A 23,826-nucleotide genomic window follows, 5' to 3' on the forward strand; every position below is an offset into this window, starting at 1 on the left:
AGTAAAACAAGAAAATAACACAATGTAGATCTATGAAGTTTATTTCATGATAAATTTAATGATTGCAGTTTACAAAAAAACAAGTTCAGTTGCTCATACATTAGAATTTAATATGGAAAAACAGAAATATTAAATTCATCATCATTGATAAAGGTTATTGATAAAAAGGCTGAAAGTTTCTCTATAAAATGAAATATTGGATGTGAGCTGTTATCACCAAAACCAACAGATTATATTTTATGTAAACGTTTTGATTTTCAGTCTCTATATTAAAGTAAAACTTCAGTTTAAACCGACATCAGAAGATTTGACCAAAACATATCAACATTATTAATTTTTAACAATAATAAACAAATAATGCATGTTGTAAGATTATCACAGAATACAAAGTTAATTAGTTATATTAGTCAAGTTTAATTTGACTTGTTTATTGAAATAAAAGCTGGAAATTTGGGAATATATTTTCAGACTTTATTCTCTGTCTTTTCTGTAAATTTAATGTATTTTTGCTCTGAAAATGTTTATTTTGACCAAAGAAAACGTGGAAACACAGAGCAACCTGACGATGTGTCAGAAGTGATGCTGACCTGTCGGCGCGTCACATCTTGGCTCTGTGGCTGCTGTACAGATGGTGGCGCAGGAAGCTGAGGATCTTCCTCCAGGAGTCGTCCTGAGCGTCGCTGTGCGGCTTCGTTTTCCCCCCGTAGCTCTGGATCACTGCAACACAGGCCACACCTTCAGCACCAAGCGCAGGGACTTTCCCCTTCCTGGCACGACCCGCGACATTTTACCGGAACTTCATCAAACAAAGCAATCTCAATCTGAAAGGTGCGGCCTGCATTGGACTTTTTAAGTCATTATAAAAGATGAATACTTTGCGTTGCACTTCACATTTTCCACTGTGAGGAAATTATGTCTATAATGATTTTGTTCTGGTTGAGAATAAAATGTTTAACAAATTTGCATCACATCTTAGCATGATGCTGCCATAAATGCTACGTAATACACTGCAAAAACAAAAAGTCTCACCTGGTAAGTTTGATCTAGTTTCTAGAAAAAATATCTTCATGTAATTGAAGTGAAACAAAAAAGTGATTTTTCAACTTATTTGGAGTAAATAGTTTCTTAATGTGGATGAAAAAATACTGGTTACATTTATGCAAAATCAACAGAACCCTAAACTTTTTTTCACTAATGCATCATTGTGAATGTTTTGATGCCACCAGCAGGTGGCAGCATTTCTCCTCACTGCTGCTTCAGTTTTACAGTCAAGTTTAACAAAATGTCAGATTTAGTGTCATACATGAGAGCAAATATTTAGAAAATTAGTGATTTTGATCTTAAAATAGTTATGAAATTCTGATATATGTATTAATAACAGTTTGTTTTAATGAGTTTTATAAATGCATTCTGAGTAAACCGGCCCTTTAAGAACATTCCTGATCTTAGTTTATATAAACATGTTTATTCAAATCTGCAACAGTTTTCATCTCATTTAATAGAATAAATGTAAATAAAGTGTCATTTTCTGTGCATGTGTGTGTTGCTGACCTTTTTGGTTGTTGCTGTACATAATGAAGGTTCCGGCGGCGCAGTGAGCCGAGAACGGCGGCTCGATCAGATGTCCGGTTTCTGGGTAGTCCAGCCGGGTCAACAGGTGACCTTTCCCCGCGGCGTTCATCGTCTTGGAAATCTGGGAGGAAACAGGAAAAACTTTCACTGCAGATTGAAATAAGAGCCGAGCTTTGACACGATTCAAAACGAAAAGGAATAAAAGACAAATCTGATGGATTTATGGAGAGCAGGTTTTAGGGTCAGGCTGAACGTTTCAAGAATAAAAAAACACAATAATACAAAAATAAAGTGGTAGAAATAGACACATTCACTTGCAGGCCTAATTCCAGGTCCTCTATTGGTAATAATCTGATGCATTAATAGATTCAGTATTTTATAAACTATGAAACCAATAACTTCACAAAATTACTGTGACTTTATTCTTGTTCTAATTTTTCTCATAATTTATGACTTTATTCTGATAATAAGAGCTTATTCTCCTATTATTTCCACTTTATTCTCATACAATCTTTGTTCTCGGCATTTTGTTTTACGATTCATGTGGATGAAATATTTTCTGAATGATACATATTTTAAATAATGTGTGATAAAACCTGGCTGTGTGTAAACAAACATCAACCTGAGAAAAAATGAGCGAAGATCCAAAGACTAAAACTTTTTCAGTTCTTCTGGGAGCTGAACATGAACTCACATCATCGGCCGTTTCCACCGAACACCAGTTCTGATCATCACATCCGTTGACCAGCAGCAGAGGACAGTTTATTTTGGCCACCTTGCAGAAACAGAAGCTTAAAATCGGCTCTAAGAACTGGAGTCGTTTCTTCAGGGAGACGAACCAGAGATACTTACGTCCACCTTCATGGACGGCTCCTTCAGCAGCGCCAGCCCCACGTCCCTCCAGATCTGATGGTTGTTCTCGTCCACGCGGATCTTATTGAACTCGCTGTCAACACACACAGAGGTTCAAGCCTGAAAGACTCCAGTGCTCCCAGTGTTCCCAGTGACCTACCTGGGAATGCTTCGGTGGAAACCGCTGAGGGATTTTCCTGGAGATTTGCTGATTATGTTGCTGATGCAAACGACACAACAGGGCTGAAAGGGAACCACGGCGAACATCAGAACGCAACCAGATAGAAACGATAGAAACAGGCCGAGTACAGAACCCTGTGGGACCCCGAACGATGCGTTCAGGAACAGGTTTCTGAATGAAAGCTCTTCAAAGGATGTTGCTGCTAAAGACCAGATGCCAGATATCAAACTGACACAGCATGCAGAAAGTATTTACACCCCAGGATATTTTACCCTTTAAGCTGCTTTGAAATCAATGATGATCAATAATTTGGTGTTTTTGACCAAAACCCCTTTAATCAGGCCAGTCGCAACAATCAATAATCAATAAATCACACTCTAAATTAGAAAGAGCTCAATAATTTCCATTTGAATGATTTATTGTTTTTTTCTTCAATCTTAAAGTTTTTTTAATTATAATTTTGTTTCATAATTCATTATATTTATTGTTTCTGTTCATTTATTTTTGGATATTTAAAGTGTCTTCCAGCTCCATGTGTTAAATATTGATTAGAATTTAAAGTTGATCTTTGACATTGGATTGTTATTCTGTCATCATTTAGTCTCAAAACTAAAATAACTTCTGGGAAACTTTATCATCCTGAACAAAATGAATCTCTGCAAAATAACTTCAGTTTAAACAGTTTTAAAAATAATAATAATAAATCAAAATAATAGTTGGGGAGGTTTCTGCTTGGACGTTTATCAGAGCTGCTTTAATATTTATGACATATTAAAACAAAGAATCCTGCTACGTCTCAAACTTCCTGAAGATTCTCATCAAGCTGAGCTGCGTTTTGGTCAGACTTACCTGGATCTCTGTGCTTTCGGTCACCAAGCCGAAGGTCACGATGGTGCCGAGGCAGAGACCGATGATCCCGACTCTGTCTGCGATGACCTGAGGATGCTCCTTCAGGACGCGGTAGGCGTTCTGCGCAAACAGACAGGGCGCTGATTTCAGAATCGAGTTCTCTTGATATGAAAAAGAAAATTAAATCTAAGATTTCATTGTTTTTGGTGAATGAATTTAATGAGAGTTTTAGAGCATTAGGCCAAAATAAAGTACAAAACTGTCACAATTCTTGGTATTTTTCATACAGCAATGACTCACATAATCAAACTGATGGATAATGAAGAAGAAAACATTTTCTGGAATTGTGGTATAAAGTGCTTGTAGAAATTGGTAATGAGAGATTGGGCGTTATCATTTTGACCCTCTTACTGTTGAATTGTGACCTCTGACCTTCACTAAGGCAGTGAAACTGTTTTAGATGCTCAGATTGACAGATGTCAGCAGTTTTAATTCTCTTTATGAATGATGTGTTGCTTCTCAGTCTTTTAGCCTACTTCCTATTGTCAGACAGGTACAACTTAAAGGGACATATTAAGGAGATCTACTTTTTCAGTCCTTAAATACATTTGTTATGTTCTTTGAATTTTGAATTGAGCTAACGTTTCCTGCAGGACTGATAACCAACTTCACCAATCCGCCATTTTTATTTCTTGATTGGTTTTGTTTGTCCAACCTCAAAGATGCCGAAACGCCAAAATGTTCAACACAATTTATCACACCGTAACTCAGCATCAGAGCCTGGAAGAGCCCGGTTAAATAAAACCTGGAAAAGTTCCCATGTCAGAGGGAACTTGACACTGGATTTCACTTTAAGTGATTTACTGATTCTGAAAATAGATGAAGTAAAAGAAAAGTTAGATGAACCTCAAAGTATTCAAAACTGAGATCTGTTGACTTCATCTGGCCCGTTTTGAAGTACTCCAGAGCCAGACAGACGTAGCCGCGCGAGGCCAGCAGGGCGGAGCGGTACTCCAGCAGCCCTCCTCCTCCACCCCACAGGTCCAGAATCCCAGGGAACGGTCCGGGACCTGCAGGAGCATCCAGTATTCACATCTCCAATGAAGGTCACAACACAAAGGCTTATGAAGGGTTTTCATAACTTAGCAATAAAAACACTAAAGAAAAGCGTTTGACACTGTAGATCATGAGATAAAAGTATGAGTTATTACATCTAATCTCCCTTCGGAGTCAATAAAGTATTTCTGAAATAAATTTCACCAAAACCTTCTGGAGCTCAGCTTTGGTTGCTAGTTAACGGCCAGCGCCTGCTGATTGGGGACATTACTGCTGGCAGTTAAATTAGAAGATTTAACTGGATATTCTTGGAGAGTCACTGGTTCTAAACACAAAGAACCAATAATTTAATGTTGTTAAATTATGCAATGTGTCCAAGTTGTTGACATTTATGTGCTAATGATGCTACATTGCAACAGTCTGGTTTGCAGCAGCTTCAGAGTGCAACTCAAGGATCATTAAAGAAATAGTGAGACAAAAACAAAATGATCACTAAATTGTGCCGAAATTTAAAAAAAATATTTAGTAAGAAGAAAATTTTAAAAATATGTTAAATTCATTATAAAGCGAAATAGAATAGTTCTGTTTTTCAGCATTATGTTGTTTTTTTAATTGTCCTGCCCTGCGGTTTTACCTGCGGGTATGAAGAGGCTCCCTCGTAATCCTCCCTCAGTGATTTCGATCCGCTGGATACCTGGGCCCATGTACCACCTCTCCGCTACTACAGAACCCAGAGGACTGCTGTCCCTGAAGTCCTCATGTCCGTTGTACAGGGAGATGGTGACCAGCATGGGGGTGGTGACGTTCTTCTTCCTCAACCTGACCAGCGAAAAGTGGAGCAGAATCAGCTGTAGGTTCATTACAAAGTTACCTTCATGTTTCCAGACAAGCGCATGGATCCATACGAACGAACGACGGCTGGCCAGGAATGATTTAACTCTCACAAACTCTTGCTGACTCTTGCTCTGTGATGGGACCCACCGTGGTAAAACAGCAACATGGGAGTGTTTTCCTCCAGGAACAGATGGCTGAAGGTCATGGGTCAAGTGTCAAGAACTGATTTGAAGCGAACCTGAGATAATAAGCTAACATTTTTAGACTTCATTTGGCTTTCTACTGCTTCTAACAACTTTTTTTGAAATAACGTAATACTTTTGGTGTCCAGAAAATCAACCGTTTCAAAAACAATCCGACTGTCAACTGCCCCGTTACCTAGCAACCCCACCGGAGTTCCAGCAGCCATTGTATGTCCTGTACAATGGCTGCTGGAAAACACAAGAGTTTTGTTGTTGACTTCATTCAGAAACCACTTACTGAATTGTTGTTGGTTGTGCAGGAGGTGCCACTTCTGCTTTTCAATTGTTTTTTCATAGCCATTTTCACATGAGGCTGTAAACGTTGATTAACTGCAGCTTATAAAATTTATTTACATATTTCTCTCCTTAAAACAAGGGCAGAAGTTATTTGAACTTCTTGAGATATTTGCGCAAATATTTAGTCATACAGAGATGGGTAGGAACTTAATACATTCATTTGGGTATTTTCTTTTAAAAAGCACATTTAGTTGTACTGCATTTTCTACTCCTTTTGGGTAATATTATGAAGTAGCTCAGCTTAATTTACATTTTCTGTAATGTTACCTGACTCCGGCGCGGCTGCCTGGAACCGGACGCATGCTCCAAATCAAACCCATGGCCTCCATCCCAGAGTACGTTCCTCCAAAACTCAGATCCTCCGAAACTAAACAGACGGAAAACCCGAATAAAGCTGAATTAATAATTGTGTGTTTTTCTCCCATTTTATAGCTTTGTTACCTCCAGTTATTATGACAATGTATCAAATATGATTTAAAAGAAACTTGACTTTAATGTAATCTAATGCCTTGAAATTGGGCCACTGTCTCTGTAAAAACTGGAAACTGCAGCTGGGAGGAGTAGCGAGGTCCACCCAGGCGTAACATGAAGTAGAGCTAAAATAAATTTACAAAACTGCTCCTTCAACATTTTCTGTTCAGCAAAGAGCCAAAGAAACGGAGCAAAAAGCTGTGAACGCATCAGACTGATTGGACGAAGACCAGAACCGACCTGACACTCTCCCGCTGTGGTCGCTGAAGTAGTGGCCGTACGCCTCCCAGTCGTCCCCGTCCTCAGAGTGGTGCAGCGAGCACAGCGTGAACGGTGACGCCGGCGGCAGATTCTCCACCAGGACCTCGAACGCCTCGTCCACCAGCGCCCGCGAGGGCCGGACAGAGAGAATCGGAGGAGAGCTCAGAGACATGGCCGCCGATCAGCTGTGGAGAGAAACACGGCAGAGCGCCGCCGCCTTTATATGACCGACTCAAAGTCCAACATGTTTATTATCCTGAGATACAACCAGCAATAAGAACCAAGAACCATCTCACTGCAATTCCTTTAATATTCAGGTTGCACTGACATTTGGCAATAAAAAACTTGTCCTGCTGTAAAAGTTTTCTTTGATGATTTTATTGTGAAATTTGGCTTTTATTTGATTATAAAAACATCTGCGTCAACCTTGAACTTTTAAAATGACCCCAGTTGAACTCAAAGCGAAGAGATAACCGGATGATTACCGGCCAGAAACAACTTACAGTGAACTTTTCTCCACCTCAGAGACATTTTCATGCCTTTGTCTCTGTATGTTGAAATAAAATAGTCCCACCAATATGTGAGAGGAACTAAAGTCCAAAACTAATCTTTGCATAAATCTGAGACAACTGAGATAAAGCAAATAGCATCAAAGTTCATGTGGATGAATTAACATGAGACGCGGTGAGCAATGCTGCTGTCTGAAAGGTTTTTTCTAATTGGTTAGAAAAGTAGAAAAGAAACTTCATTAATGTCAGAATTAAACTCAGAAAGTTTGAGACTGATCTCAGAGATTATCGAGGATCAACTTCCAAGTTTTTCAGTGTCAAAAGTCACAAATTTTAAACTTTTCAAGCTTGGAAATTTCTCTAGAAAATTTATAAGATTAATATAAAACTTTCTGAGATGCTTGGTGGAACATTTTTTACAGTTGTTGGAAAAGTAAGAAACAAATCATTAGTCGCAGAAATAACTGAACTTGAAAGGTCAAAATTTGCTAGAATAAAATATCAAAATTAATCTCAAAGATTTTTTTGAATGAACTTGGAATTTTGAAAGTTTCAAAAAAAATGTATTTTGAACTTTAGTTTTCTTTTTTTTTTCTATAAAACATCAGAGATGAATCTCTAAATGGATGAGTTTTTGGTGGAAGTTTCCTTTTCTGTGGTAGTAAAATATGTTGAAGTTTTGGAAGAGAGGAGAAGTTCTGCCTTTTGGCCGCTAGAGGGAGCCAGTTTGCCATGATTCTTCTAGAGTGTTGGGGGGTTTTAAACTACATCTTTTAAAATGTTGTCATTTCTTACAGTAAATGTTAAACTTCTCATGTTAAATGAATCATGTTACTGGTTTTACAACATTGTAATAACTCTTCAATAATCCTGGTGTTACCCAATCAGTGTCGCCTGCAGCTGCATCATCCGTCATCTGAAGCCATGACATCATCGTCTCTCTTGTGTTTCTGATAACTCAGGTGGTTCATGTGAATCTCTCAGCTCGCTGTCACAGCCTCGCTCATGGGAAACCTGCTGCAGTGATCAGTGATGCTTTTGTTTGGTCATTTTTAATAAATAATTCATCCAATCATGTGGATGTGGAGCATTTGGATCAAGCCTGGCAACAGAATTAGTCTTTCTACAAAGAAACTGAAAGCTTGCAGCTTTAAAACGAGTTTTCTCTTGACTCTTACGTTAAATTCTGTGTTTTTAATTCTTTTTAAACATTTATCTTCTTCACAGCAAGTCTGAAAGTGTTTGAAAATTTAATTAAATCGCTGTCCTTGCTGGCATGGAACCGTGGAAACTGAAGCGAATCAAGGCCGGTCCACGTTTTACAAACACGGGAATCCATCAAAGATACGAAACAATAAGATGAATGAAAGAAGAGACAGGACTCCCTGCAGTTAACAGAGCGAAGGGATACAAACGTTTGAAGCTCCATTTAAAAATGCAGTTATGGTGAAAAGGCAGTAAATATTTTATGCATCAGAACTGATTTTAGAGAAATAACTTTAAAGATCTCCCTTTAGTGTCTCCAGTTATTCTAGGGTTAACCCTAACCCTAACCTAAATGTTTGGTGATGTCAAACATATGGAAATATAACAGATTTTAATATGTTTTCAGCCTTATAAATATTAAACCTTTAGATACTTCAAACCTGCTAAGCTCATCACGATTTCTGCTGTGATTCCATTAAATAAGAATTAAATCATGAGTTTCTTCATGCTTTAAAAAACATTCTGTCCATCAACCTTCTTCTATTTCCTGTTCATCTTCTTTACATAACGCTAATTTATTTTTGTAATTCCAATTTCATGATTGATAAAACGCAGCAAGTGACAAACAAAGATGCTGGGTTTTGTCTGTTGTTTTCAGAGTCTTTATTTCCACTTATGGTGAATAGTCTGTTACTTCTATAAGGCAAAAATGCTTTGTTTTATTATCTACCTCTGTTCTCTACCTCCAAATAAAAAAAATTATTGCTTCAGATTTTCTAACCTGAACATTTCAGGAAATTTCCTGTAAGGTTCCTGTGATTGTTTGCTGAATTCAGCTGATTTATTTAATGGTTCTGCAGTTTTCTAACTCCCTGAACTCACATCAATAATGCTGATGTGGGTTTTTGTCTAGATACCAGTGCAAATAACTTAGTGCACTTGATGTAAAACTAGCAAATAACTAATGTTTCAGGAGGATATGGGAGCTTTTTAAGTCAATAATTCCATAATATCAATTTTAAAAAGTACCAGTTTCACTGCTTGACTTTTTTAAAACATGGTTGATTTTTCCCATAAGAGAAATAATCTGTCATTAAAACAAAGTTAGTTTTATTTCTAGTTCACTGAGATATTTGAACTAGAATTGAGACCAAAAATACTTGGTTTCTCCTAGGTTTGTGTTTTTGAAATGTTTTCATAAGAAGACCCACTGAACTGGACCCAACAGAACCTCCAGATCTTCCACTGAACTGGACCCAACAGAACCTCCAGATCTTCCATTGAACTGGACCCAACAGAACCTCCAGTCCAGGACTTTGGCCTGAATTATGACCTTAAGTTCTGAGTCTCTGCACAGCAAACCTTGCAGTTCAACAAACCAGCGAACCGCTGCACGTTTTTACACTAATTTATTAGAAAAATCATCAATCAAAACGTTTTTAAAGTTTAAAAGTCACGCAAAGACGGTAATCAAACCAACTGCGTCATCACATTACGGAGTTTTTTTGTTTTTTTCACTTCTTTTTACTTTTTGTCTTTATATAAGCTTTATTTCATTGCAGCCGAATTTTCAATAAAGCTTCTCTCATTCACATATGTTTTCCTCAGTTTTATCGGATCGTTAAAATGAGCAGAAAGTCGGAGTGAAAAACGCTTCATGTCGAGCGCCGCCACTTTAACAGTCTAGTGAGCGCTAGCTAACGCTTAAAGTCAAAAATATTACTTTTACTAACTTAAAACCACCGCTGACAACAGCTGAGCTTGTCCGTGTCAAATGTAGCCGCTCTGGTGTCAGTTCGGCTGTACTTACATTTACGAGTCTTTAAACAGAAGGAAAAATGGAGGAATAAACGCTGCGGCTCATGTAAAACATGGTAAACATGGTAAACATGCGAAATGCTGCGTGTTCAGTTCAAGTTCCTCGTAAAAATTAACATCGCTTAACTTTAAATTCAGGGAATTTTTGAAGATATTTTTTATCATGTTTGCTTGCTTAATTTTATTTTTGATTCTTTTTTTTTTCTTCTCATAAAACTGTTATAGTTCTCAGCCATGTTTATTGAGCCAAGCCGGCCCAAGAAATAAGCAAGCTAAGGTTGCAGTTAGCACTTCGACCAGCAGTGGGCAGCAAGACACTGAATCAAAACCTGAAATTTGTTGGTACTTTTAATTTAAAATTTAACTGCAAGGTTTATGATTAACAAATTAAACAAAACGAATTAATAAAATGTATATACATTAAAATAACTGGCAAACATTCAAGTGCAGATTAAATTTATCCATTTGAAAAATAAAATAAAAAGCAAGGAAAAAGTAAAATTATTGCCACTTAAAAACACTGTTAATTAAATAAAACGGAGAGTGAGAGAGAAAAAGAAAACGCCATTACCCAAAGACTGACGCTGTCATTGGGTCCAGTTTAAAAGGATGAAACACTGTGAACGGACTACATGTAAGAAGTTAAACATTCAGGCAGCCAAATGTAAAAATCTTTCTGCTGCAGGACAGATTGTATCATTGTACTGTCCAGCAGTACAATCTTGAGGACAGAAGGAAATTTATGAACACAATTTCCTGCAATATTCGTCCTAAATGTTGAGAGAATTTGAATTTTCTGCTGAAAAATCTTATAAAAGTTTGTCGTTCAACCAAACTAAAACTTCTGTTTTTCCATATATGATGCAACATAATCCAGTTACATAAGACTGCCAGCACGGGGTTCTGCTGGTGGAGGAAACTAATTAAACTGGAGTAAATAGCTGCTTACTGGATGCTTAATGGAAACTTTGTGCATAAAGCTTGACTAATAGGACAAATTACGCTACAGAGAAGCTTTGGAAAGATTAAAATCAACATTCCTGGTTGTAATTGATCAGAATCTGGGTTCTGGACTGTCTGATGCAGAACATATTCCCATCTTCCAGCTCCAAAATATGTTGATCTGCATTTTCCTGCTATGAAAACATAAATAAAATGCAATACGTGATGCGAGCAGCATTTAACAGATACCAATTAAGTTACTACTACACAGTATCATCACCTATTGCAGGTAAAAATTCATTTTAAAACATATTGAGTTAAGAAAAATGCATTTCTGAAACTGCAATACTGTATGATGTTGGGTCTTCAATGAGTAATTTTAAAAAGACCAAAGAAGGAAATTAAAACAACAATGAAGGGACTAAATGACTCAAAGCATTTTCAAATACATTTAAAACAAAACGAGGAGAAGCTGTGATCCAGCTTCAGTTTGCTGTTGACATTAAAAGAAAAACGGTTCTGTTCCAGCAAGATAACCGTCTGCTTTAAAGTTAATTATTACATGTTCTGTTGTCCTTCAGATTACAAAATGGCTGTCCACTTAGCTGTGACTAGCATCAAAAAGGACAATTAATATTTTTGCCTCCCACATTTAAAGCTGAGCACCAATTAAACATTGCTGGTCAAAAAAACAAACTCAGGGAGAAATGTGGACCATAGCAAGGAAGTGAAGAGATTCCAACAATACTTTTACTGCAGCGCAGCTCGCTGCTACAGGATGTTGGAAAAGCTTCAGTTCAATTTTGCCAATAATTAGCTCTCAGGAAAAAATAAAAAATATCTACAACAGATGCCCTGCTTGCTGTTCTTGTTATTATATTGTTAAATGCTAGCATTGGAGCACAGCTAACTGCAACAGGAAGTTTAAAAAGATACTTTTTAATACTATGATGAGCAGAGATGCTAACAGTTGCATGCTAACTGTCTGCTAAACTTGTATAAGACAGGAAGAAATTAGCTTAAAAAATATACAACACATTCTCTGATTGCACTTCCTGTTTTATATTGCTACATGTTAGCAATGTAGCAGAGCTAGCTTCTAGCATATTAGAAATTACATTCTAATGCTAGAGTGAGAAGTGCCAACCAAAATATTTTTGAGGACAACCTATAAATAGCTGCTGAACTAAATCCTCCTGTTGTTTTTGTTTATGTATAAGCTACAGCTAGCACTGTAACACAGCTAGGGGCTACAGGAAGTTGGAAAAATAACAGTTTAGAAAGCTTACATCCAGCAGTAGCAACAATATCAGCTGTTGTTATTCTGGTATACAACAGCATATGAAGAAAACTGATAGTTGAGAGAAAAGTACATTTTACTATTTACCTAAAAGCTAGTGTTAGCACTGTAGCACAGCTAGTTATGATAAGAAGTTGGAAAAGCAGGTAAAACTCCAAAAAGCAAAAATGACACAAACTTGTAGTATTGATACAGTGAAATAAACAGTTGAAACAAATGCTCACTATTTACTATTTCCATATATGGTAAAGTTAGCATTAGCATAGCGAGGAAAGCAGATTTAGGAATTCAGGCTGAAACAATATGACGAAAACTGATGAATGTTGATGTTTCTGCTTTAGGTTCATGGAAAAGACAATAAGTCATCCACCCAGTTACTGGAAAGAGTCCAGTCCAAGTTAGAAGAAAGAAAACCAGTGGGATTCGAGTTTGACAGACCAAACTAACTATTGCTAACAAGAAAGCTAATCGCTGCTAGCTTCATGTTTACTGAAACAAGAGCAGCAAGGAAACTATTTCTGTTGGAGAACACCATCAGATGTCAGAGGAAGACAGATTCGTTTGTTTTTCCAGAAAACAGCAGCCAGATGTAAATTAGGCTGGGATGTGGATCTATAGATCTATAGACAGATAGAGGCTACTTAAAGCCGGCATACAGGATGGGTCTCCACCCTGACGGCTTTCATCAACTCAACTGCTGCTTTTGCTTTGCTTTGCTGCATTCATCTCCACTTCCTGTCTTAAACAATGCACTTCCTTTCTCTTATTTCCTGACGTCAGCTCTTTGATAAGCTGGGGCCTGCGTTGACAGAGTGATTGATATTAAACTGAAATTCCTTAAAACCAGACGGAAAACTAAAACATTCCCACAGCAGGTTCAATCTTTCACTAACAGATTGCTTCATTTGTAAACATAAAACTGGGAAGCCGTTCATAACGATCTAGTCAAAACTTAGCAGCCATAATTTAGAGCTTTTAGTCCATCATGATGGGAAAACGGGGTTCATTTCCAAAGTCATATTTCACCAAGTTATTTATTTACAAAGGTCAATTAGCAAGTTGAAGGTTTAGTTAATAAGTTAATTAATTTGGTAATTTCTGTATCATTATTTAGATAATTGACAAGTTAATTTTAATAGTTAAATATTTAGCTATTTCAAGACTTTAGCTGCCTGATAGTTAAATATTTAATTTAGAGCTAGAGTTAACTTACTTCCTAACTATTTAGCGAGCAAAATAAATATCCTGATCAAATTATCCACCAATTTGATCAGGTTTGACTTTGCCACATTTTTTCTCAAGCTAACATGCAGTTTTTGGACAAATTGATGAAGGTGGGTCCAGACGTGTCGCTGCTGTCAGTCAATAAAGTTTCATATGAAGACAGTTTAGTTCCTAAATGACTAACAGCAAAACGTTTGAGAGTTTCGAATGGACTCTAGCAGATCGACTCTCTGCAGGTGGTTCCCTGCACATTTCTGGGTTTTCTACCTGCAAATTAGCATTTTTTTCATATTTGTTTTAACAGCTGTTGCGTATCTGGATGACAGCTTTCAATCATTTTCGCATTAGAGACGTGTTTTTGTTCAGGAGCAGAGCAGGAACTGTGCTATTTAATCACTTTAGGTGCTTCCAAACTAATTAAGTTATCGCAGACAGGAAATTATTGTTCCTTTCATCATAATCTCTGAGGGGAACACTTTGAGCTGCAAGAGGTTGAATGTGGAACCAGTAGCTCCCAGTAGCTCCAGTAGCTCCCTTCATTGACAAAACCTGGTAAATAAGTGACTTTACCTGGTTTACAAAGCAGATTCTTCACCAGTTTTTTAAACTCGACTCTTAAACTAGCATGCATGTTGTTTGGACAAGTTGATGAACTTGGAGAAAATATGCAAATTCCACAGAGAAACAGCTGCAAATTTCAGACTGTTTTGGTTTTGTAGCAGATGATGTTCTACTGGCTTCCCCAACCAAAACCCTTCCCCAATAAACAAGTGAAGTAAGAGAGAAGGAACCAGGATAGGAACCAGGATAGGAACCATAGCTCTGACCTGATGAAGGTCTGCTCCGCTTTGCTTCAACTGGAGGAGTTCATCTTGATGTCTTTGTTCCTGAACGATGGCAGAAAGATGGACTTTCATCTGCTTGGAGATCTGGATTCACTGATCCTGATGTGTTCAAACTCTCAGAGGTCTTAGCTGAAAGAACAGCATGTTGGATAAGATCAGCTGAAATGAGTGTCATCTGTTGGGTGGTAGAGCATCTGATCAAGATGTTCTCCAGAAGAGACGCTTTACTTACCAGCCAAGTCTACAGGAGCACCATGCCAGAATCAGATCGTCCCACAGAACGATGTTCCACTGTTGGGCTGAGATCTGGTGACTGTGGAGGAAACCAGCCTGAGATGCTGCAGCTTTGTGACATGGAGTCAGGAAATATTCCTCCAACTGCAAACTGATGCCACTCATGAACATTCAGATGGGAAATCTTGCAAAACTACTCAAGACCAATCATGAGTTTAGAGCAAAATGATACGAAGACGTCGACAACGTCCACCGGACTTCTTGGCGCCTTAGAGACATTTCACTGTTTAAGCATCTAAAGCAGGAATAATAACCAAAAAACTCACAAAACTAAGACATGAAATTACATAAAAATTTCATAATTTTATTACATGTGAACTACAACATGCAGACAGACAACAGCTTGGTACAATATGCATCACCTGCAACATCCTGAGGGAACCCAGTACCGTCCGAATGCAACGCACAAAACGTCAAACGTCACAAAACGTCAAACGTCACAAAACGTCAAACGTCACAAAACGTCAAACGTCACAAAACGTCAAATCACATTGAAAAATACAAATATTTACATTATTTATCGCATAAACAAAGTGCACATCAATTTCTAACCCACCACAGTTTGAACTATTTTTATATGAATTCATGGAGGAAACAATTTAAACATGCCTCTGCAGCGCCCCCTGTTGGAGGAGCTCATAAGTAAACAAGGTATTTACATGAGAAAAGTTTCAGCTTAAACACCATGGTGTGCAAAGTTATTCTAAAGTTAAGGAAGATGAGTGAGATGGGAAGAATGAGGAGGATGAACAGGAAGGAGAAATGATGAGATGAAGATGAAAGGAGGATGAGTGAGATAAATTAGATTGGATAAAAAACAGAAATGGCAAAAGGTGATTAGGAGTTTTAAAAAGTATTAAAATGATGAGTTGAATGAAAAAGGCTGTAAGATAAATGAGGAGGATGAGTGGGTTGGTGGGTTAATAACTTATGAGGATGATGAGTGAGATGAAGTGGGATGATGGAAGAGAAACGACAAGAATAAATGCAATAAAAGGTGAATTTGAAACCCGTATGAGGAGATGAGTGGGATGAGGTAAATAAATGACCCAAACCTCAACTAGCAAACGAGTTCGACTTGGTAAAGATAACTTGCAACAATGTAAACTAAATTACATCTATTAGGTTTTATAAACTCTGGGTTTGAATCCGTTTCCATTCAGAAAATAGAGTTAAATTACAGCCACATTTTTCTTTTCCTCAACAAGTTCAAAGGTTTTAATGGTTTTAATGGTTCTATAAGGAGAATCTGTGATTTTTCTCCTGGGAAAATGTTTTTTAATCATCCAATTAGCCTTAAGGTGAATAAAAAACTGTATATTCTCAGTATTTATGTAAGAAATGTAAACATACTGAGAATATAATAAATTTTCTGCTGTTCCAGATCTGGTTCCTGTATTTACAAGGAAGATTTAAGTCATTAGATACCAGCTGTCAGGAAATTAATGTTCCTGTTTCAGGCCAGAACAATAATCATTGTGTTTCTACTGAAGGAAACTAACCGACAACTAAAAGCACAGAATGAACCTGCAGGCCAGGTTCATTCTGGCCTGAAGGTTGGTGGATTATTGGTGGATTATTTTTTAGAAAATACAAAGACACAGTAAATCCTCTGGAGATATAATCCACCTGTGGAAACATATATTTTATGTTGTTCAGTTTTTATCTTTTTCAGATGTTTTTCAGATCCTCAACTCTAATATGTAAATTGTGTTTGGAGTTTTAGGATTGCAGCAGATGGTAATCCACATTATTCTCAATATTTTTTCATTAATCCAAATTTATTGGATGTTTATTTATGCTTAGAAAAAGTCAAAGAATTTACAACCAAAAAAAGGTGAATAAAAACTTTTGGCCGCATTTGAGATTTTTTCTATTCTAGTTTTCCTCAAAGCCAAAACAATTATTGTTTCCAAGTGACTTTTATTTGTGAAACACTTAGCACCAGCTTGTATTGGTAAATCATCCTTTTTGGCAGCCATATTCATTTATTTTATATCTGAAATATGTTAAAGAGGCAGTATGATGTTTTCCATGTTATAGCATATTTAAGTAACTGTTTTACTGTCAACATTATAAAAACCCTAAATATATCAAACATGACTTAGAAGAAGTTTAACTTTGTCATTTAAAATTGGGCCTCTGTCTCTTTAAGAAGCTCTGCCTTCAGGAAGTCATCCCAACATGGTTCCTCTATTAACCCTTTACCAGCGCTTTAACCAGCGTTGCGCTGAGAATGACTCCATAATGAGCTCAGCAGTTCCTCCAGGTGTTTGCTAATTGGTGCTGGCTAGTCTGAAGGAGCAGAGTGGGGGAGGAGCTGCGCCTCGAAGGCGGGGTTCAGTCTGAACAGGCGTTTGCCATGCCAATTAAATGATTTGTCAAACATGCATGAAAGAATCAAAGTAACTCTCAAGGCTTGTTTTAGACACATTACTGAAAGTTTAAAAAAGTTGCTTTTATATGATCTGATCTGTTCCCGTGTGGACCGAACCGAGCTCCTTCAGCTCCCTGGTTGAGTCAGCCGGTCAGGACGCCGGTGTGGCCGGCGGACAGTTTTTGAAGGTGAAGTTGAGGTCGGACGGGCGCGGCGCCTGCAGGCGGGACAGCAGCGTGTTGCGGCGGATGCTGCTGTCGGAGCCCTGCTGCCGCAGCCGGTCCCGCAGCCGGCGGCAGCAGGGCAGCAGGCCCAGGAAGTCCGACAGCAGGTGGCCGCTGAAGATCATGTAGATCCAGGGGTTGCAGCAGCTGTTGAGGCTGGCCAGCAGGGCAGACAGCGTCACCGCCGGGTTCTCTGAGTCTGCAGGACCAAAGAAAAACTTTATTCAATAAAATTAAGTTTAAAAAATCACCAGGTTGAGTTTCAACGAGGCAAACAGCTTGAATCAGTTCTGGAGTCTAAACCAACTGACAAACGTCTCAGCAGGTCACTGGATGATGTCATCATCTGATTTGCATATTTGTATTCTGAGGGTCAGAATACAGTCACGAGAATAAAGTTGTAATATTTTGTATTTGGTTCGTTTATCGTCACCAACGAGGATTTTTATGAACTTTCAGCTGTTAAAGAGTCACAAACAATGAAATGTGAAAAGTTTCAACATTTTAACACTTTTTCCTCATGAATTAACATAAATTAATCATATTTTTAATTTTCATGAAGATACTTTTTTCTCTATTTTAGTGCTGTGAAATGTTTTTGTCATTATTCTTTATCTAAAAATACAATAGATTTAGTTTACATCCATTTTTTTCACTAACAATATAATTTCTTGTTGATTTTCAAGGAAAACGAAACTTTAACTAATTTGTGTAAATATCCAAAACAAAATTTTAAAAATAAATTGCATTTTGGGTAACAGAAGACAAATAAATGTATGATTACATTTTATTTAACTACTACAGACAATATAAATTAAAGTGAATTATGGTGGATAATATGATGAAATGGTATTAAGTTTTGGTCATTCAGAGATTCAACTTTATTTATTAATAATGTTATTTATCTTCTCTAAACACTCAGAAATCTAAATATAAACTAGACATGAATCATATATTAAAAGTTTTTAGGAAGAAGAAAATGAACAGTTTACTGATTCATTTTCATAATATATTCCGTTTTTCAGAGAAACAGCGCAGATCTGCGTCTTTTACGCGCCGTTAGAAAAGTGCCAGAGGAATAAAAAGGATAATTTTTGATAATATTTGTGATAATTGTGGAGCAGAAAGGAGACCCACCGTGCCAGGAGAAGGTTTGGTCCCACACGGACCACATCTGGACGGTGAAGAACGGAGCCCAGCACACCACGTAAGCCACCACGATCACGAAAGTCATCTTGACGGTGCGTAATTTGGCGCGCGAGATGGTGGAGACGCTGCTGACGGAGTTTCTGCCCAGGATCCCGGACCTGCCGCCCGCCGCCGGTCCGCCCGCCGCGCTCTTCCTGCGCGTCTTGCCCTTCAGGTTCCTCCAGATCGTCCTGCAGATGAAGCCGTAGCAGAAAACCAGCACGGCCACCGGAACCAGGAAGATCCCCGCCGTGATCCAGGTGATGTAGGCGCGCAGCCCCCACGGCTCCACGAAGTGACCCCAGCAGTCGTAGACGGCCGAACCGGGCCGAACCTCGCTGAGGGAGAAGATGAAGTACTGCGGGGAGCTGAGCAGCAGGCTGCACGCCCAGCTGCAGCTGATCATGATGTAGGCGCGCTGCGTGGGCTGCTGCAGGCTGCGCAGCGGGTGGCAGATGGCCACGTAGCGGTCCACGGTCATCATCACCATCATGTAGGTGGAGGCGAACATGCCCAGAACCTGCAGGTGCTTCACGATGCGGCACAGGAAGTCCGGCCCGGAGAAGCGGAAGGTGACCTTCCAGCAGAGCTGCGGCAGCACCTGGAAGAAGGCGACCACCAGGTCGGCCAGGCTCAGGTGCTTCATGAACAGGTGCATGCGCGACAGCTTTCTGCGGCTGCGCAGCATGGCCAGCAGGACGCTCAGGTTCCCCACCACCGCCGCCACGAACGCCAGGCTCAGCACCGTGATCTCCAGCTTGGCCACCTCCTCGTTGCGCCCGAACGGGTCGGAGTGGTTCGCGGTCCCGCTGAGGTTCCGCTGCGTGGCGTTGAAGGAGCGCATGGTGGCGCTGCGAGAGACGGAGGCGGAGAGACAAACAGCAGGAGATGTTGCGTCTGAGCGCAGCTGATGCGGGTCTCCCTCCTTTAGAGCTTCCTGTGCAAACCCCATGCGCGCAGGGGCGGTCCTAGGCCGTTTGGTGCCCGGGGTCAACAGGTTGCCAGATCTGACAGTTTCCAGCCCAAAACAACGTAAAAAGCCCCGAAACCAGCTGAGATCTCAACATCTGATACTTTTACTTTTGAGTAACTTTAGTTTGAAGTATTTATTTTATTTGAAGTGTTTATTTTATTTTGAAGTATTCTTTGTTTTATTTAGAAATATTCTTACCTGAGTAAACTTTGTGGATTTTCTCCCCACTGAATGAAAACAACCAGTTTTAACCAGAAATTCACCAGACAGACAAACACCTGCAGTTTCTGTTAGTTTCATCAGTTTTTTATAAAAAAATTAATAGAAACATTTCTTTTACTTGACTGTTATTTTTTGCTATTGATACAAATTTTAATTGTTGTCTTAAAAATACCAAAATTTCCATTTGATTATGTAAGAACAATTTTTTGCAATTTATTTTAAATAACATAAACAGAATGTCACAGATTCTGTTCATTACTTTTATGGACAGAATTTCTAGGCGCAGCCAGAGTGTTGAGGGGATCCGTTTTGGTGGCCTTAGGATCCATCTCTGCCTTTTGCGGATGATGTTGTCCTATTGGCTTCATCGGGACGTGATCTGCAGCTCTCACTGGAGCGGTTCGCAGCCGGGATGAGGATCAGCTCCTCCAAGTCCGAGACCGTGGTCTTGAGTCAGAAAAGAGTGCTTCTCCGGGTCGAGGGAGATGTCCTGCCCCAAGTGGAGGAGTTCAAGTATCTCGGGATCTTGTTCATGAATGAGGGAAGAAGGGAGAAGGAGATCGACAGGCGGATTGGTGCAGCGTCCGCCGTGAAGCGGTGCTGTACCGATCCATCATGGTGAAGAGAGAGCTGAGTCAAAAAGCGAAGCTCTCGATTTACTTACTACGTTCCTACCCTCATCTATGGTCATGAGCTTTCGGTAATGACCGAAAGAACGAGATCGCGGAAACAAGTGAGTGAAATGGGTTTTCTCCATAGCGTGGGCTCTCCCTTAGAGATGGGGTGAGAAGAGACTCAGAGTAGAGCCGCTGCTCCTCCACATGGAGAGGAGCCCGTTGAGGCTCGGGCATCTGGTCAGGATGCCTCCTGGACGCCTCCCTGGTGAGGTGTTTCGGGCACGTCCCACCGGGAGGAGGCCCCGGGAAGACCCAGGACACGCTGGAGGGACTACGTCTCTCGGCTGGCTTGGGAACGCCTCGGGATTCCCCCGGAGGAGCTGGAGGAAATGGCTGGGAGAGGGAAGTCTGGGCCTCACTTCAGCTGCTACCCCCGCGACCCGACCCGGATAAGCGGCAGAAGATGGATAGATGGAACATAAACATTGTACTTATATATTTCTGCCAAAAGGCGTTTATTGTTTTTTTTTTTTTGAGTCTGTACACTTCAGTTAATGATTAATCAATTACTAAATTAGTTGATTGTTTTAACAATCAATTAATCGCTTCAGTTGTAGATGAGACACCAGAACCAATGATCCAGACTACCTGAAGGCTCCAGAACCCCAGCAGAACCGCAGGCTGATTTCCTCCATGCCACGTCGCATTGATGCAGTAATTCATGCAAACCAGAAACTGAAAGCACAGAAATTACATTTCAAGTTAATACATAGTTTGATTGATATTCTATAATTCATAACTTGTTCATCCAGATTCCAGTCAAGAGAAAATGTTTCGTCTGCAGAAACTGGAGCTTTGTAGAACCACAGATTAAATATTGATCATCTTCATCAACATCAGCAACTGTTGATGTAATCAGCATCTAATTAGCAGATCTATGTCTCGCTCTAAAGCGAGTCGGTGTGACATTAATGGGTCTGTGTGAGAAAACCTCAGAGGCTCAGCTTGATTTTTAATCAGGGAAACCTGCGTCGCTCCTGATGGAGAAGGAAAACTCCGACAGGCAGAGCGGAGAGCAGATTAAAGTTCCAGCTCTGGTGCCTTTAAGATCAAGGTAAACTTTTATAAGCGGTGACAACTCCAGAAGTTCTTCAGGGCTTTTGTCACACTGGACTGTAGAATGTACGTTGGAATCCAGCGTCCTGAGGACAAAAAAAAGTTAGCTAAAATGGTAAGGTTAGCTGAAATAGCATTACTAGTATGTGGATGTATTGGGGTTTTCCATTCAGTTTGCTAAATGTGACAAATATGTCAAAAAATAGCTAAAATTCTCTTAGCCAAAATGCTTATTTTAGCTATAAAGCGAATGTTAGCATGAGGGCTATCACTAGAACACAGAGTCACTAGCATGTTGACACTACCAACGGGATGCAAGTTATCACTAGCATGTTGCGTAACACTGACTTACTGCACTCAGTATGCAAACATTAGCGTATAAGCTAAAATTTGCTAAAATGCTAATTTCATCTTAAATGCTACCAGTAGCATGTCAGGTATTACTAGCATGATGTACTCCATTCAGTGTGATAAAACAGTTATTTTAGCTACAATGCTAATGTTAGCATGGAGGGTTACCACTAGCATGTTGAGTAACAGTGACCTACTCCACTCACTATGCTAACATTCATGTATTAGCTGAAATGCTAAGGTTAGCTTAATGCTATGAGTGGAATATAAAAGAACTGAAATTACTTGATTATGTATGAATTTGATTCTTAATAATTGTTTAGTAATTATATCAAATATGTTTTGTGTAGATCAGCAGCGGATTGATTTTTATACTCTAATAAATGAAATAATTATGAAAACTGCCTGTAAAAAAAAGTTATTTGATTATCTAGAAACTTAGTGATAAAAATGAGGAAACCTAGAAGAAAATTAAGGATTAAATCTCTAGACTAGAAATGTAATCCAAGAAATGAAGGTCAGGAGGTGAAAACTTGTTTCATCACAACCGACCATGAAGGAAAAAGCTAAAAATAAATTCAATGTTGGTGAAACTTCAGCTTTCACTGATTTCATCAGGAACGCAGGAGTCGAAGGTTTCAGCCTGACGAGGGATTAATAAAGTCGCTTTTATTGCATTAAAGCATTTTATGATTCCCAAAGGAGGCGGAGGATTTTACTGCTGCAGGAACCCTGGAAACAAAACCAACTGGGTCTTTTAAACATTCAGAACAGGAAAAAAAAACATTCCCAGTTTACAACAAAAATCTGTTTACACTGGAATTTATACAGATTGAAACTTAAGTTTCACATTTCCTGATGAAATTTTAGTTTATTTGTGTTGTTTCTTAACTTTACCTCAAAAAGGATTTTGCTTTGACTTTCTCTGAAATTATCATCTTATGTGCTTTATTTAAGAAAAAATATTTGTTTTGTTCTGTTTGTTCTGTTTATCACCAATTAAGATATTTAATTCAACTTTGTTCAAAAACTTTAATTTTTAACAATATAATTCAATAATTAGTTTTGTTTTGTTCAAAAAACAAAAAAAATCACCAAAATGTTAAAAGTTTAATCATAAATTCAGCTTAAATGATAAAAAGTATCGGTATTAGCACTAATTAATAAGCAGTAAATCAATTAATTGCATAATAAATTAAAGTGAAATCATTTGGATTGTTTGTTGTTTTTTCTTTTTACCAAAAACTGGATGATATACTTCTTTATTTTGCTGTTTTTCTTTAAGGATAATTTTGTTTGCAGAGACTTTATAATTATTATTTTGTTGTTTTTGTTTATTTACTTTGGATATTTAAAATATCTTCCAGCTCCAGTGTGAAATATGCTTTAGAATTTAAAGTTATTGATAAATAAAAATGTGTTTTGGATTATTAGTATCATTGCTGCACTGATTGTAGTTTTCTGGCCGATCGCCGATTATTGATCTTTAAAACCCCAGACCTGCTGATTCTGATTTTGACTAATTAAATATTTTTAAAAAATTTGAAATGTTGCTAATTATTGGAAAAAAGTTGCTAAGTTGAGAAAAGTGGGGCGATTATTGTTTACTGGAAACATGCAGACATGAGCTGGTGGGCGGGGCTAACCGGGTGGGCGGGGCTAATCGGATGGGCGGGGCTGATTATATTACTTGAAAATGGTTACAGTCGAACAATATAATAATTTATTGTGATAACTTCTAGGAAAATTTGTTATCAATCGAGTCTCCTGCTATTTTTTGGTAGAATTTCTTTCCAAAACTATGTGGTTTGAGACGTAATTCAGAAAAATCGTGAAGTATGTCCGCTGCGTTTCGGCCTGTTAATGTCCAATCTGTATGCAGAGCGGCGCGGCGGCTGCAGATGGACGGTTACATAATGAGTTCTGGTAAAACGGTGCTGGGTAACGCTCAGACCTGCCACCGCTCTCAGATTTATGACTCTGCGGTGATGGAGCTGTCAAACTT

At 38.7% G+C, this 23,826-nt stretch overlaps 2 protein-coding genes across 3 annotated transcripts; both read right to left on the reverse strand.

Annotated features, from left to right (window-relative positions):
* Positions 1 to 35: 35 nt before the first annotated feature.
* On the reverse strand, positions 36 to 10,251 carry LOC129352871 (acyl-coenzyme A thioesterase 1-like). 2 transcript variants are annotated; one of them, XM_055022063.1, is made up of 11 exons: positions 10,141 to 10,251; positions 6,595 to 6,800; positions 6,151 to 6,250; positions 5,145 to 5,329; positions 4,361 to 4,524; positions 3,455 to 3,574; positions 2,585 to 2,667; positions 2,425 to 2,518; positions 2,267 to 2,347; positions 1,552 to 1,693; positions 36 to 717 (listed from the first exon to the last, which is right to left on the reverse strand). In XM_055022063.1, the coding sequence occupies exons 2-11, from the start codon at positions 6,785 to 6,787 to the stop codon at positions 599 to 601; spliced, it is 1,281 nt and encodes a 426-aa protein (XP_054878038.1). In that variant the 5' UTR covers positions 6,788 to 6,800; positions 10,141 to 10,251; the 3' UTR covers positions 36 to 598. The 2 variants fall into 2 exon arrangements, with proteins under 2 accessions (XP_054878038.1, XP_054878039.1); XM_055022064.1 differs by lacking the exon at positions 10,141 to 10,251 and adding an exon at positions 8,005 to 8,537.
* A 4,446-nt stretch (positions 10,252 to 14,697) lies between these two features.
* Positions 14,698 to 19,413, reverse strand: LOC129352899 (arg8-vasotocin receptor-like). Its single transcript, XM_055022107.1, has 2 exons — positions 18,492 to 19,413; positions 14,698 to 17,553 (listed from the first exon to the last, which is right to left on the reverse strand). Exons 1-2 carry the CDS (start codon positions 19,384 to 19,386, stop codon positions 17,282 to 17,284), a joined length of 1,167 nt encoding a protein of 388 aa, XP_054878082.1. The 5' UTR covers positions 19,387 to 19,413; the 3' UTR covers positions 14,698 to 17,281.
* Positions 19,414 to 23,826: the final 4,413 nt, after the last annotated feature.

This window comes from Poeciliopsis prolifica, unplaced genomic scaffold (genome assembly GCF_027474105.1).
Source record: "Poeciliopsis prolifica strain line A6 unplaced genomic scaffold, Auburn_PproV2 SCAFFOLD081, whole genome shotgun sequence".
Classification (NCBI taxonomy): domain Eukaryota; kingdom Metazoa; phylum Chordata; class Actinopteri; order Cyprinodontiformes; family Poeciliidae; genus Poeciliopsis; species Poeciliopsis prolifica.

Bases quoted from the DNA above. Each gene is read 5' to 3' on its own strand.
- LOC129352871 (XM_055022063.1), bottom strand. From the start codon at position 6,787: ATGTCTCTGAGCTCTCCTCCGATTCTCTCTGTCCGGCCCTCGCGGGCG. The intron at 5,330-6,150 runs GTAACATTACAG...TTCGCTGGTCAG, and splicing joins GGCAGCCGCGCCGGAGTCAG to GTTGAGGAAGAAGAACGTCA. The intron at 718-1,551 runs GTCAGCAACACA...CCTGTGTTGCAG, and splicing joins GTACAGCAACAACCAAAAAG to TGATCCAGAGCTACGGGGGG.
- LOC129352899 (XM_055022107.1), bottom strand. From the start codon at position 19,386: ATGCGCTCCTTCAACGCCACGCAGCGGAACCTCAGCGGGACCGCGAAC. The intron at 17,554-18,491 runs GTGGGTCTCCTT...TTGGTCCTGCAG, and splicing joins CCAAACCTTCTCCTGGCACG to ACTCAGAGAACCCGGCGGTG.